Source organism: Chaetodon auriga, chromosome 13 (assembly GCF_051107435.1).
Source record: "Chaetodon auriga isolate fChaAug3 chromosome 13, fChaAug3.hap1, whole genome shotgun sequence".
NCBI classification, from domain to species: Eukaryota; Metazoa; Chordata; class Actinopteri; order Chaetodontiformes; family Chaetodontidae; genus Chaetodon; species Chaetodon auriga.
Genome location: NC_135086.1, coordinates 15159046 through 15175429, shown reverse-complemented (window position 1 = coordinate 15175429; position 16384 = coordinate 15159046). Strand labels below are relative to the sequence as shown.

The following is a 16384-nucleotide window of genomic DNA, read 5'->3' as shown; positions in this document are numbered from 1 at the left end:
ATTAATGCAGTGCACTGGAAGGTAAATGCACTTAAAGTCACTTTGGTCGAAAATGTTTGCAAAATGAACTGAAATGTAGTGACGATCGTGTGTCAGTCAGCACGTCTGTGGTGCAAATAAACCTCTGTGTCACTGAATCCTGGATACACATGATGAAATACATCAGCCGTGCACTATTAAATACTATCCTGCGCGCACTCCTTTCAGGATTATGGTATGTGTGCTAAAAAAAAAAAAAAAGGTTTTAATCTAATGCACACAAATAACTCAGCTTGCGGTTTTTACACAAAAATCACACACTCTGCACACACAGGCTCAGCTCTCACAGTGTCACTCTTAACTTTATTTTCTTGTAAACATTTCCACTTTTCATTTTACGAGGGTGAAAGGCTGCTGAGCAGAGGAGGGATTTAATGCTTTTCAAACACACAACTGCTCTGAGAAGCAGAGCATTGCGTTGAGGGGTGCACAACCTCAGCGATGGTAAATTCACCCGGGCTGGTGAGCTAGATGACCTGTTTATTTGGACTTGCAGAGCGCATGTCTCGGGCTCCTGGGCCCATCAGTGAATATGCTGTACACAGTCTGCCATGACAGGTCTTACAGCCAAAATAAGCAACAGTAACTGCCAAAGAGTTGAGCACGGGGAGGGGAAGCATGTCTATTTACTGCTCATAGAAGCTTCAATTACACAAACAGCAAAGGGAACTGGTTAAGGATTATTTTATTACTTAGCATTTTGTACAGTTTCTACCATGGAAAAATAACATGTAACATAAGACTGTATTTACAATTCCATTTTTACAAAATGTCTTTACAAGATTTTCTGACGGTTCAAAAACTTGAGACTAGAACACACAAAAACATACACATTCACACACATCCAAACCAAACTTTGTAATACACACATAAATAAATATAGACATTCACTGACTGCGCCACGACAAAGATTTCTACAGCCAAGAACATGTACAATTCATCATTTCCACACAAGTTATAATTTCAGTAATAAACATTACATATTACTCCCAATATAATTCTTTGTTAATCTGTTAATGAAATATTGCTAATATACTGAAAAGAGGTAACACAGACATTATTTCATGCCAACAGAATGCTAACGGTTGTCATGCAAAACCATTACGAGCTTTCAATTTGAAGCAAGTAATTCATTTACAGTTCAAAAATCAAATGTACTACATGCAACATACTATGTGAAATATTCTGGGTTAGACAACAATGACTTTAGTTACATTATCCATCAGTACTGACTGTATGCCTAAGCGCCTCTTTAATGGGTAACACAAAATAAATAGATGAATTTCAACTTTTCTTTCTCCTTGAATAAGCAATTGTTTTACAGTTCTGACACTTCCTGCCATCCATGTTCAATCATCTTCAATCAAGTTGTCAACATAATTGTTTTTCTTTAAACCATGAACTAATTGCTTGCCATTAATCATGTGATTAAGTCCGATCGAAATTTTGTTGCTGCGTACAATGACAGCCGGATCGCAACCATTTTTAGGACTTCCTTATTTTTGCATTTCAAAACTTCCTGGTGAGTTGGGGAAGGGGGGGGGGGGGGGGGGGCGTGCTGGGAAGCTGTGTGCTAACCAATGCAGAATATGAGACCGTGCGGCATAAATTTCACGGTACAAACCGACCCGTCCGGTGACATGTATCAGTCAGGAGGGAGGGTTTAAGAAGGAACAGCTGACATGTTGTGGAGCCAGGAGAGGATGGACCCATATTTCACGAGCAGGGGTGGGGAGGGGTCAGTTCATGGTCTGGTGCGCTGTGTTTCTGTTTGGTTCCACACATTCCTTCCCTGACAGACAGGAGCAGAGAGCCACGGGTACTTCTCCCTGTTGGGTTTGCTTCTACTTGCAACTCAGTGTCTCTCTACTGATGGCTTCTGGTGGTGAGAGTGATGCTGCCGGAGTCTGGGTCCTGGGAAAAGAAAGAGCTCTGTCAGATGCCACGTCAGAGATTTGGGTCTTAGCAATAGCTGTTTTTCAAACAATATAAATGGGCTCGTTTTGCTACTTGCTGTGGCTGCTGATACATAGCAGGGATTAACCTGTTATCTAGGTCATAAACACTTTTTACATCCTCTCCTTCTGCTGAGCCCAACACTCACACACAGTGTTCAATGGGTGTTTTCTGGAAAAAATATGCTGCCTAACAAAGTAATGTGGCGGAAGCACAGCATCTTTTCTTGCTGATTTTTTGGCTTAGGGGCAACGGAACCAAGCTATAAACACAACATTGACATATTATCCTCTCATGAAGTTGTATTCTGAATTTGTTGGCAAGCAGTTGCCTATTTTACACATCGAGCAGATGCAGCATGTATTTAAAGTCATGCTTTTGGCAACCTGTTGCGTGTAAGATCAATATTCATGAATGTAAGATCAATATTCACTCTCCTTTTACGTTCACTTTGCTCTCCAAAGATTCATGAGGAAAATATCCGACTCTTTCACTGTTAAATGCTCCATTATGTTCACACCAGCTAGCATTTGGTGTGAGACAGATAGCGTACATGCTATAGCATCTGGACACGATGCTTATGAGAGCAGTGAGAGTGAAACAAAATAGTAAGTTGCCATCTGGAAAACCAAAATGGTGAGCTGAAAGATGGCAAAACACTCTGTAGAACTGAGGGGATCTGCTGTAATTCTCTGCGGGTTCATCACTTTGAGCAACCACTTTCACACACAAGTACACATGTGATCCGTCGTTGTTATTAAAATATATATTCATCATACTTTAAGGTACGGTTTTAACACATCATATCTCATTTGTTTAAGTGTAAAAATCTGCAGTTTTACAGGGTGTGTGTGTGCCAGGCTATTTCTTGGCTCTGAGAAGTTGCCAGGCAACATGTTAATTAGTGAGCTTTCACACATAGTTCCCGGTAAATTACTGGGGCAACCTTTCAGGCTCTGCCAGTGATTTTCACATGCAGCTACATTCAGGAACATTTCTGCTTTGCACCTTTTCACACATGGCATGGCAATGCCAGAACAGATGGAGCAAGACACAGTCCAGCAGATGGTGGTAATACAACCCTTGTGGATGCCAACCGCCATAAAACTCAAGAGAAGAAGAAGAAGATGAAGCAAGGCTGGATGTATGCGCATACGACGAAGACGCCGTTTTTGTCTATTGCAAATACATTTTTTAAATCCAGCTCTTGAACTGAGCCAATGAACATACAAGCCGTTATTCCTCAACATGTCAACATGACATAGCAACAGGTGACAGCAACTTACGGTGTTGAATGACTGGTAAAATGTTCGGGGTCTGGAAGGTCTTGACAGTGGCAGGACCCTCTCCTCCGGTTGTTATGACCTGCACCTCCAGCCTGTAGTAGGTGGACGGCCGCAGGTTGGACACGACAAGCAAGTTATGATCCTGCCAAGTGAGGGGGGGGAGAGCAGCAGAAGACATGCAATCAGTTGAAATACGACAGAGCGTGCCATTGGATTTGAAAGGGCTTGAATTTGAATGGGCTGTAAACCAGGGGAGTATCAACTGCATAGCTGTCTGTGCACAAGCCACAGACAAAAACAAAGACTTTGTTTTCATAAGGCTTGCTGTCTCTCTTTCTCGCTGCCAGCTTGATAAAGTGTGCGGTGGGTGGTTTTATTTATAGACAAGCTCCAGAGGCTGGGAGGTGCAGATAGGCGGAACGTGTTGTTGATGGAGCAGATTATGTCAAAGAGCGGCATTTTCAGAGCTCTCACGGAGGATGAAAGAGGAAGACGTGAAGGCAGATGAAAAGGTAGAGGAGGAGAACTTCAAGCAGGACACAACACTTCCTCAGATCTATCCCTGTGTCTGTCTGCACACCACCGCTTATCACAAGATTCATGCAAAGAGGCCACAACAGTCTTATCCTCAAATCACCCTCACCTCTGACAGATGCTGTGAAATGAAAAGCTGAAGATAGAACATACTGTCCTACTGCAAGGGACAGTTTACTGACTATAAATGACAGAGCCTGGTCCCTGTGGTGGAAACATGTTCTATCTGCAGCATTTGAAAACTACCTTTAATCCGTGACTCTCGGAATGAAGACAGACTTACTGGAGGCAGAATCTGGGACTGGGAGATGATGCTGTTGGGCAGGCTGTTTTGCCGGCTTTCAGTGGTGATCTCAGCCCAGGTGACCTGGAAGCCCGTGATTCGCTGATTTGGAGCCACCCTGGACACACGCCACAGGAAGTTGCCGGTGATGTTTCCCTCGTTGATGGAGAAAGAGGCCGTCAGGTTCTCTGGCTTTGCCAAAACCTTCGGAAGCCCCGTAGCTGTTGGGAGAAAGGTGGTCTCAGTCGGGGGCATTGATATTCAACATTTTGGGATATACCGTTGGCATATTTGTTTTCTCGCTGAGAGTTACCACCAATTTCCACCTGTCGATGACCCGTAAGACAGAGCTGATCGCTGCCATTCTATTCAATGAGTGCATTTCCACTGGGTGTGTAGTGTCTCCTTTTCAGAAGTGTTTACTAGTGAGCTTTAGAGGTGTCGGTATGTGGATTTTGTTAACTGTTTCCCCTGTTTCTGGTCTTTGTGCTAAGCTAAGCTAACTGGCTGCTGGCTGTGCTCAGACATGAGAGTGGTGACTCCTTTTTTTCATCCGACTCTTGGCAAGAATACGACTATTTCCCAAAATGTGGAACTCAGGATGATCATCGTGATTATAAGTCCCTACGGTGTCAGATTACTGTGTCTACACTAATACAGATGGATCTTAAAATGCCCTTTACGCGTCAAACAGCTTAACACTCACCTCCCTCCCCTGGGCAGGGGATGTGTTTGTGAGTCTTGCTCCGGATGGTAGCGCAGGATGGGGTGAGGAAGGTGGTGCTCTCGTCCTTGGAGCGTCTCTTGGACTTGAGCATGTGAACGGTGACTTTGTACTTGCAGGAGAACAGCAGGCCTGGGAGGTTGATGTAGTTCTCCTGAGCCAAGAAACACATTATTCAGCCCTGATGACTTTGACATGTCACCGAGGTCAGGTCCCATGGAGCTTCAGAGATAATTAAATACACAGCGCCGGGGCAGATCACTTTCCTGCTAAGGCCTCAGGAACATGCCCCACATTACAGGACCACTTTGAACACTCACATGGTCGGGGTTAGACCACTATTCCTCTATTCAACTTACAATAGAAATGATTTTTTTATCGCTTCCACATGTGGCAAAACACAAGAAGATCTTAATTAAGAAGCAGCAACCAAAGTGAATTCATGTGTAATTTTAAAAGAGAATGGCCTGCAAATCCACATTATTGAATTCTGTGCCGCGGTCTTACACTTCACACTCATTTCAAACTTTAATCATCTATTGATCTGACCAAAAAAAATGGCTTTCTCATCTCTTATCGAGGAAACAAAAAAAAAAAATCACGCTGACTAGTGGATTTAGATTTTGCATTTGTAATAAAGAGGTTCTACATTAAGAGGCAGTCCCTTGAGGGAGGGTGTGTGTATATTCTCTGTGATATGGAACAGCTTTGATTAAAAGTGAATGAGGCGCTGTGCTCACATGAAAGCACAAGCCTGGAATCCTTCCCAGTGATCTATAGAAAGTGGATGTATATTCCCTAGCAACTGGAGCGCCAGTCCCCAAAGAATGTGTTGATTGCCAAGCCTCTGCCATCCTGTATCAGCCTGAGCCCCAACAGTTAACCCCCCCACCCCCAGACTCTCCCCCACAGACCCTCCTGCACCCTAAAAGAAAGCCCCATGCAGGAGCACGGCTTGGGCCGTTGGAGGTGAATGATCCTCCATTCCGGGAAACATTGTTTAAGTAAATGCGTTTTATTGGCCAACACACCACATGCCTGACCACATGACTGACTCATAATATTCAAAACAACAGCCAGCGATTTGCCCAGTGCAAATCCAACTCAACAGGGCTTCAGCTCACTCAGTGGAGTGGTTTTCTTTAGCCGAGCTGTCTTTTCTAAGCGTCAGACAAAAGGTTAGGCACGTGCTTTGCATAGCACAGAGCTGCTGATCGAGCCACAGCTCTGCGCGCTGCACTCTGTGATCGGACCCTCAGTTGGACGGCGCAGGAGACTAACCTGCGTGACGGATTTCTCTGGTCCTCGGGTCTCGTTGTGGCTGCAGTACTCCGGCATCCACTGGACATGGTAGCGACTCACGGAGGGGTCTGAAACAAGGGGAGGATGAGATGAGAGAATGTCGCACAACTCAGCATTCACATATTTCACTTCTTTACATTTTTATGTAAAAACACTCCATTACAAGAGCACGTCCAGTATCGTATGGGAATATTATGAGCCACAAGTACTGAAGTGGTAAACAAAGTACTCAAGAAACAGCAGAATCTGCATCAGTGTTTCACAGTTGCAGTTGTCATTGTATTGATTTCTACTTCATGTAATATTTGATTCATTCACAAAGTAAAAGTTACTGGTTCAAGGTTGAGTTCGAGTTAATTATTAATAAAGATATTGCTTAGTTTAATCACTGGTGGAGGCAATTCTACTTACTTTATATCCTGTTGACTAGTTTAACCTAGCTAACAGTATATTAGAATCATGTATTCATAAGAACATCAGAGTTTTACCTGTGAAATCTTCACAGGTAACTCAGACACAGCAAACTCATAAGTAACAAGCAGCTCTAGCATATCTGAAACCGAATGGTTGGTGGTTGAATCCCTGAGCTCGTCCTCTACATGTTAAAGTGTCTTTTAGTGAGACGTCAAACTGCTCTAGATGTATGTGTCCATAAAAGTTTAACTGGCTTTAAACAGATTAATACAGCGGTCAAATAAATGTAGTTGAGCACAGAGAAGAACACTTCTGCTCCTCTATCTCCTGAAATGTGGAGAGGTTTAAGTATAAAGTAGCCTTAGATAAATTAAAACTGTAATTTAGTACAGTACTTGAGTAAATGTGCTTAGGTATGACAGCACTGCACTCATTGAACATCGATATCAAAAGACAATCCGACAGGCTGAAATGATTAACTGATGGCTATCTCACAGATTGCAACACTCCCTATCTGAGATCACTATTTCCATCATTGATGATCGTGATAACTTGTGTCTCTGAAAATAGAAAGAAACCACTTCCTTCTTTGTCTTTGCATTAGTTTATTAACATGCTTTTCCTGTTTCCTTTTGTCCGCTTAAGGCTCAATTCCCAAAACAAACTTTCCTGCTTCAACTTTAAGGATTTGCATTCTCATCAGTAGCGTGGCAGCCTTGGTCACGCTGGGACACAGCGACTCTCTACTGTACAGTAGCCCCCCCATGAGCTCATCAGCAGTGTTTATCCGCCCATCACCCTCATCTTATGTTACTAGATTTATTATTCATTCCACTGTGTCGCTTGGATATGTGAAATACTTCTCCGATTAATAATTGAGTTATGCTACGTTCGCCCCTCGGCGCGGGGCCTGGGTTGTAGTGGGGAGATAAAAGGGGTCCTTTGAAGGCTTAGACACAGATCTGGCACTAGGAGCCCCTGAGGTCTTTGGAAGCAGAAGAGAGGAATTACAGGGAACCAGGAAATCGGGAAAAAATAAACAAGATATGCTTAGCCGGGTCTGACGGAGAGGGGAAGTGGTATGTAAAACAAGAAACGGGACATGGAAATCAGGTAGAGAACAGAGCCTCAGCGGTGTTCGATAAATCATGACTGGAAGCGAGCCTAAGAAGTGCCGCCACCGTCGGACTGCTCTCTATTGTCTGGGTGGTGTTCAGACAGTGATATATTATCTGAGCTGGTGTACAGTAAGGCTCTCTTTCGTCTGCTGGAGACTACCCAGAGGTCAGGCTGCTTTGGATCACAGAGACAATGACTGAGAGTTTAATCACGGTTCGGTTAACCTGTCCCTTTTGTCCGTCACACAAACCAGATGTCCAGAGACTCCAACTCTCCAGGCCATCTGCATGTCTGTATGTTTACAGTAGTGGAAGCCAGATTGCCAAGAGTCAAAACCCCGGTCATCCCTCAGACTAATGAGTGGCAGTAGCACATACACATACTGCAGAGCAGCGCTGCAAACAAGAGGCAGAAAAAGAGGCTGGACCAGGATTAACTCTGCTCTGCAACACTATGATCCCCCAGCTATGCTTGATCCCCGTCAGCATCACTCAGCTCTGAGTCCAGGCCAACCTCGCTAACAGCCCTGGGCCAACTCCATCTTCCCCTTCTCTCTCACTCTGATTCAGCAGTTGGTGTCTCACCAGGCCTCTCCTTCAGCCAGGGTTTGCATTCTTGACTCTAAGATGTGGAGTTTGGCTGAGGCGATGACATATATTAGTAACATAACATAGACCAGTGAATGGGACTTGACAGGTTACCCTGAGAGCATGGCTTTCAAGGTTTCCATATTTCCACTCTGGTATTAACAGAAGGGCTGGGGAATGGACGCTGCTGGGACAGGCATTCCTATAGGCTTTAACCCCTTGCGGTGCTTCAACCCATGACCATTTCTGTTCCCTATGACATCAGGTCTTGTAAAACAAAATGGGCTGCTAATGCGAGGGTGAGGATCTATTAAATACAGCTGTCAATAAATCCCATCGCACGGCGAAGCTCTGTGTGTTTATTGTTCTTTACTAAACAGTGGCTGCACTCTACCCGTCTGTGCGCAGGTTTGCTCCAATTTGCTCGAGCGTTCATATTTCCCAGCTCCCACAAAGACACACTGTTTCATTTATTTCATTTGCACCATCTGATATCACATCTATAAAGGGAATCACCCATTGTTTGAGTGACTGAGAATCAGTCATAACACTTTATTACAATGTGCATGAGTCATAGTGATTGATGGGCATAATGGAGTGCTAATTGGATTCAAACAAAGCTATAATTCAATACAGTAGAGTGCATACCTCCCCGGTTCTTCCAGTAGACACGGACCTGCAGCTGGCCATCCTGGTAGAAGGGCGTGCCTACCTCTAGAGGGCCAGAAGGGCGTTTGGCCAGGGTCGAACCAAGAGGGGATATCTCCTCCTTCTTTGACTTGAGCACTGATTTTACTGGGAAGAGAATGAAGAAATGTTTGCTGCTGTAGCTAAGACACAACAGTGACTGTGTTGTGGCAAACTCTCCAGCATGGAAACAGAAACACAATTATTTCTTTGTAAGATCACAGCAGTTACAACACGTTCTTTATGCATAAGTGTGGTGTAACTTCATGGGTACACACAGTGCTAACACTGCCAAGGTTAGAGGTTCAATTCCCTTCAGAGCCACACATGCTTAAAATGTACACACTCATAGCACTGAGGTTTGGTCTGTGTTTCCAGAACACACAGGAGCCCCGAATGAATGCAGATGTGCCGTCTGCGTACCTTGGCCATTCCTGCTTTTTACAATTCTCACGATGATTGTTTGCCTGAAGAATTTAGGAAAACTTAACTCTCAAGGAATACAAACAAACAAGAAGAATGTTGGATTCTGCTAGGTGGGTTCAGCTAATCCCATGTGGATCAGCAACAACAAAACTGCAGCTCCATCAGGTTTTTGTTTGATTTCAGGTCATGCATGACCCTGCATGTGACTCTTATGGGCACCTTCCATGCCTGGGAAGCATACTGTAGTATATACATATATATATATACATACATACATACATACAATAGCTGTTGAGAAATATCCCTCAAAAGACACAAATTTAACTTCATGGTGGCGCTACAGGAAAAGTCAGGGGATCATCAAATCAAATTTTGTGCCAATGCATTAAGGAGATGTTGAGATATTTGACTGGATAAATGAAATCTTTGACCTGCAGGTGGCGCTGGATGAAAAGCTGGAGGATCACCGAAGTAATTACAATTCTGAGATCTTTTTCTTTCGGGCCCAAAATAGAGGACTGACATTGCCATATAGTGACTACAAAACAGAAAAGGTCTGACAGCTGAACGACCAACAGAAGCACCAGTGTTTACCTGACTCATTATTCTGGGTGGTGCTGAAGTGGAGAGAAGCCTTGGAGCTCTTCAGGCGCACCTGTCCCCAGTATGTGACGGCCTGCAGCTCCACAGTGTAACTGCTGTTTTGTTGCAGCCCCTCCAGATCCACCCAGCTCTGAGCCTGCAACAACAGAAAACACTTGCATGTTGGCATTTCTGTGTTACCACACTGTCACTTGAGACCCCTTCCAAAGCCCTGTCCCAGTCACAGTTCCAGCTCAGCTCAGCCTGGGCCAACCCGGGTCTGTGGGAAAGCCCTGCTTATTAAGAACACATGTGGAGCTGAGGAAGGTATCATGGAGAGGAGATAGCCTTCAGGGCCCCGCGAGGGAGCCATGTTATCAGAGCCTCCCAGGGCTTCCTCACTGTGTTTGACTTGCAGCATTCCACCATCAGCGTGAGCTTGATGAGTTCTTGTTATTGACTGTGTGTGTTTTGACATTCCTCTACCAGCAGGCTGCTTTCAAAGCCCCGAGGTGCCAAAGTGGAAACCAGTAGTACGTGTGTCAATAGGTGTCTGGTGTCTCCCACCTCTTTCTCCTCTGCGTTACATCTGCTATGCATTTCATAAGCTAATTCAGGAGAAGACTCTGCAGAGGTGTGTGTGGACTGTCTAGACAATCTGTCTTTCTGCTCTTCGCAGATACTGCACCACAGGTACGTCAGGTCACGTGTTACCGGATATATTGTGCAAATGGCTCACTAAACTGTGAAATGCCAAATTCATTCAGTTATTCATAACACAGTCTGTGATTTGTTTATCAGTGTCTTGTCATCTGATTTATCTATAAAGTCAATTCAATTTATGTGTGTCTATGGGCCTATTGCTTCAATGTCACAATCCAATTAATGCTTGCCTGCATAATTGTGCAATTTTCGGTGTGAAAAAAAGTAATACTGTTAAAATATTAGTCTGCGGCTTTCCGAGCCAGCAAGTCTAACTTTGTTAGCTCTTAGTTTGACTGATTGTTTAGACTTTTATAACCAAATTACGTTTATCTTTCTTTGTGATTGTAAGTGGGTCTATGTGACATCCCAGACAAAGGGCCATAAAAACTCTACTTTCTGGTTGAGCCAAATAGTTGAGAGTGTTCCAGTATGCAAACTGTTCCAAGGAATTAACTGTGTGCTATTTTCCTTTAAACATGATATTTATGTCATTATTAGAGAGAGTTTCTTGGAAGTCTTCAGCCTTTTTGTCCTGTTTTTACTGAGTCTCCCTTTGGTCTAAATGCACTCTGTGCATTTGTGTAAAAGATAATAACAGGATAGGAATTGTGAGTGTCGTTATATAACCACTTGACTTTGGAACTGCTGAGATCTATGTTAAAAATAAGACAACTAAATAAATAAATAAATAAACCAATGTAGCACTTCAGAAACAGCTGAATTACACAATCAAAAACTGAGTAGGAGAAAGTGTAAGCTCCAAAATACCAACTGCAAACAAAAAAAAAAGAAAACTGAACAACACAAACTGGGATATTTAAGAAACACGGACCTTGAAATTTGATTTATTGCTATAAAAAGGTCTATTTATCACTCTTAATATGTTTCCTTTCAAAGCTAAACAGAGCGTTTTAAGGGTTCTTTCATCAGTATAAGGAATTAAAACAATGAAGAACACATTGTCTCAATCTGTGTGTGATTGATAGCCTTGCAAGTATATATAAATAAATGCAACTACTATGCCATGCTTATCCCGTTTTTCCACTGCAGGGCTGCATGGATATTTACATTGATGCGTTGAGACTAAAGGGGAAGATGCTGAGCTAATCCTGTGCAAGACTCTGTACTTTAAGAGAGTGGAAAAAGGCGAGAAAAAGAAAGAACAGATCACCAAGACAGGGAGAGAAGATTACCCCGTTGGTGGTCTTTCTCCTTTTCTTCTTGGATGGCACCATGGACTTGGTGGGCACAGTCCAGCTCCAGAACACTTTGTAGTGATGTATGGGGATATCGGACTCCTCTGGCAGGGTCCAGTTGAGACGAGCTGTCACCAGGCCTTCGTCGCCCAGCGTCACGTTGGTGACACGCAAACTGGCAGGGCTGGGAGGCGGGGAAGGATCTGGAGACATAGCAACAACATGAAGCAACACTGTCAGCGGTTCAATTTTTAGTGCATCTGCAGACGTTTAGAGAGGAAGACAAAGGGCCTCTGCTTCTTGTATGTGACAAATATCAGGCCAAGGCGGTTTTGTTGTAAGCATAATCTCAGGTTGAACGTATTACGGGCCAAGACACCTTTCAACACTTGAGGGTCAGCACTGCAGTTGAGGAGGGGGACCAGTATGACACTGTGTAAAGTAATTAGTCCTCCACTGACAATCTGCCATGAGATGTTATGACAGGTGTCATGTCACGTCTATGACAGCGTTCGGCAGGACCGAGAGCGCGGGTCAGGGGTTAACAAACACATGCTGCTCACTTTGGCTCCACACTCAACATTCCTGTACTCTAACTAATGTGTGTGTGTGTGTGTCCAGAGTGAAGCTGGGTCTGAAAGTATCCGTGTGTGCTGTGACCCAGCCTGCTGCCGGCTGCTGATGTCAGCCTGGTGCAGGAGGAGAGCCATATGCCCGACGCCAGGGCAGAGGGAAAAGCCCTTTAATGAGAAAATGATTCACGCCACAGCTCAGTTGGCTCTCCTTCTCCCCTGCCCTCTCCGACCTGAAAACATTTAATCTAATCCAAAAACACAACCGGACACATTCTTTCTCCATTCTGGTGCTCCATACCAGCCAATGTGGGCCGCTCAAGATAAATAAGCAGTCGGTTCCTACAAATTGCCCTAACAAAGTATAGTAGTGCAAAATTGCAATCAGATGATATGGCCGTGCTATATAAATAACAATGGCATGACAGAATGGCCAGGAGCTCATCAAATTCGTGACAGCTCCCATCAATCTATCAACGTTCTGGCACTGATTGGCCTGATTGGAGATCGGTTTCCATCCCTGAAGCTGAATCCTTTTCCCACCTGGTGTCTGACTCTGCCTGACAGCCATCCAGAACGCTCTGGGGAGCAAATGTATGACGAAGGCTTGACAGGACAGGTCAGCGCGCATGCACACACACACACACACAAATACACTCACCAGCACCACCACACACATGCTAAAAAGACAGGTTTTTAACATTTGGCAGAACTTGGAAAGTACTTAGGATGTCTGCCAGCGTTCCACTACCAAACAGCTTCATACATATTAATCAATAAAGAACACAGTTTTGGTAAAGTGTGCCGACATGCCCTGCGCAATGTATAGAAAAAATGAAAAGTGATCCACACAAGGCAGAAACTGTTCTACATGGTATGCGACTGTGTACAGCCGAAGCGGTGGGCACACAGCTCTGCCTCCGCATGTCAAACAAACACACTGTCAAGATTAAATCAGATCCAGATCACATTCAATCGAGACACAATATTATATTCACAAACCTGTAATGCCTGGGAACCGCACAACAATTGGCCGTTGCTTTAACAAATGCCATCTGCAGCGCAGCACTGTGATTTAGTGTCATTCAACACTGACCGTGTAGGGCAGAAGAGTGGAGCGGCAACACAAGATGCCATCAGAGCTCGTTCGCTAATCTGTGGCAAAGATCTGAAGCGGCCTTGGTTACGTCACCCCCTCTGGGAGCAAGACAGCACTTGCGTTCATTTGAAACCTGCAATATCCTGACTAATTCAGACGTATTACATTTTATATGACTGTAAAGAGGGGGAAACCCCTCCTTTGAAGACATAAATGAAGATCTGGTTGCAGCACAGAAAAGAAATGTTCTGCGCACCCAGTCCCTCCTCATTACTCGAATTCTACTTGGCATAAATTACCCGTTCCACTTAGCTCACTGGGTAAATGTGTGGGAACACTTATTTACAATTCAAGTTAACAAGGTAAGCAAAAGAGTTCAAAGGCTTAATGCCTGAATATATTTTGAAATAAACACGTCTGAGCAGTGTCTGTCATAAGTGTTAACTGTACGTTTACGGGCATATTTCAGTCATAATCAGTTTGCGGCTGCTTTATGGAGTCATGGGGTTGAACAGCTTAAGAGTGGATCACACAAAAAGGTAAACATGACTTGAGCTCTCACTACAAATCTGCCTTTTAATCCTCTAAAGAGATGAAAGGTGCAAAGCGCAGAGGAATAAAAGTAACATTTTTTACAACAGTTTCTTTGAGTCAGAGATAACGAGCGCTTGGCTGAATGTTCAGCACATACACTTTGTTTGCATGATCAGATAAGAAGTCACATCAGGTTTTAAAACTCTTTCCCAAAGGCTCCACCTGTTCCAAGGTCTTAACCATAACAAATGGAGGGCAATGGGTGTCAAACAGGAACTCAGTCACAAAGCAAGGCCACACACACACACGCAGAAGTGCATAGACACACACACACACACAGACCGACCTCTGGAGGAGCGGAAGTGTTTGCTGGGTGCAGTGAAGCCGCGGGTCCCGTGGACATTGACTGCAGCAACTCTGAACTGGTACCATCTGCTGGCTCTGATGTCGGCCAGTTGGACGCGCTCCTCTGCAGTCTGCGGGACAGATGGGGGGGGGGGGGGAGTAAACCACAGGGGTCAGGGTTCACGTAGGGTCACATCCCCGTGCGAGTTTGCTGCCACATCAGTCATCTGTGTGTTTCTTTTCGCCAAACTTTCAAAGACACTGCAGCTGTGAGGAATGTGCAACCGCGTGCAACAGTCTGTCAGCGCATTGCGGCACTTTCACAGCTGTAGCATGTGGCACGCTGGGACACGTGAAGCTGAAATGTCTTAGTGACACAAACGTCTGATCAAAAGAGACACTCACATACCAACATCTGATGGCAGCTGAAGACTTTTCCTCTTACTGACACGCTGCAGTATCCTGCATGTACAGTGTGCTGACTCCTACCTGCGCCACGGTCTGCCACTCTGTGGCGTCGTCCTCGCTCGGGTGGATGCCATAATTCCAGCGGCGCTGCACCACATAGAGGACGGGCTCCACAGAAATGTTGAACTTGGAGGACCAGCGGATCTCCAGCTGACCCGACGGCTGCTCCAAGAACACCAGCTCTTTCCTCGGCTTCAGGGGGACTCCTAAAAGTGCACGCAAGGAAGACGATACCGTGAGAGGAGTTAATATCACCACTGTGTGGAACCTTGTAGGTGAACGTCCAACATGAAATTTGTTGTTTTCCTTTCTTGGGTGGAAAGTGAAATGACACCATCAGAGTTGGACAGATGCAGATTTGAAAATGAGACATGAGCTCACCGCAATAGACTTAATACATGCTGCGGGTCAACAGCATCATCTTTCTACTGTGACAGATTGTGATATTTCCTGGCGAGAGTGATGTGTTTTAGTTGCTGCGCTTCTTAGCAATGACACACGTAGTTTATATCTAGGTATGTGAGATGGCATGCGGAACGTCTCCCTCTTTTTTGTGGACACAAAATACACCAGTGTAAACATACACACTTACATGTTAAGTTCATCTCCATCACTGCGCTTCACATTCAGCCTTTCAAGACGAAGCCGATGTGGCCATGTGCAATAAATTAGAGATTTATTAAGCGCAGGACTGGGCCAAATGCTCAGCCAAGTAAGACTGACTCTCTCAAGTGAATTTATTGCAGTGGAGACATAGTGAGTTGTTGATTGAGCGTCGGGCATAGTGATAATGAGATGGAGATTGGAAAAGCAAGTTTGGAAGTACAGGAGAAGGCTGAATACATCCCGCAGTTCTCAATAAATCAGCCAGCACTTCAGACCATTATGTTGGACCTGTGTCGCTGCTGAGCGGCCCACCACTGCTTAGCATTTATCAACAGCATCAACACACGCTCAAGGCTACTGCGCTTCATGTTGGTAAACAACATAATCAAGACTGTGTTTTGTATGCAGAGCATTTCATCTACTTCTATTCAGTCCTGATGCAGGGCATGCTAAAGTGATTGATTGATGCATACAAAATCGCGTAAGATGGAGGAGGGTCCTTGAGCCACATGCATATGGAGTCAGTATTTTGTTTTGTCCCGCTGATAACAGCTTTCTGCATACTAACAGCTGGGGGTCATTGTGCTGTGGTTTCACAGCTCCACAGCCGAGTGTGCGCGCGGGATGGTGTGTGTGCGCGAACGAACGTGTCACATTTCCTGCGCAATAACCAACACCAAGGTAACCACAGCATTCCTCTTCTCCCTCTGCCTTAGCTCATCTTCCCACAAAGTCACACAGGCACTCCTGCAAATCACAAACCACACACACACACACACACACACACAACATCATTCTTCAGCAATATGCAGGAGGGCAGCGAATACACTTTCTCTCAGCTTGCTCTTTCCAAAGATAACTTTTGGGCCAGTTTTGGTCCAAGAATCATACAGCGTTCATTTTTCAATGGCCGCACACTT

At 44.6% G+C, this 16384-nt stretch overlaps 1 protein-coding gene across 1 annotated transcript in view; it reads right to left on the bottom strand.

Annotated features, from left to right (window-relative positions):
• Positions 1–707: 707 nt before the first annotated feature.
• Positions 708–16384, bottom strand: part of anos1 (anosmin 1) — a 39989-nt gene continuing 24312 nt past the window's right edge. Inside the window, exons 5-14 of the mRNA XM_076747355.1 lie at positions 14880–15064; positions 14392–14521; positions 11838–12043; positions 9952–10096; positions 8893–9039; positions 6104–6192; positions 4805–4976; positions 4099–4319; positions 3282–3423; positions 708–1953 (exon numbers count right to left, since the gene is read on the bottom strand). Of these exons, the coding sequence (XP_076603470.1) occupies positions 1895–1953; positions 3282–3423; positions 4099–4319; positions 4805–4976; positions 6104–6192; positions 8893–9039; positions 9952–10096; positions 11838–12043; positions 14392–14521; positions 14880–15064 (1496 nt within the window). The 3' untranslated portion in view covers positions 708–1894. The remainder of the gene's footprint in view (positions 1954–3281; positions 3424–4098; positions 4320–4804; positions 4977–6103; positions 6193–8892; positions 9040–9951; positions 10097–11837; positions 12044–14391; positions 14522–14879; positions 15065–16384) is intronic.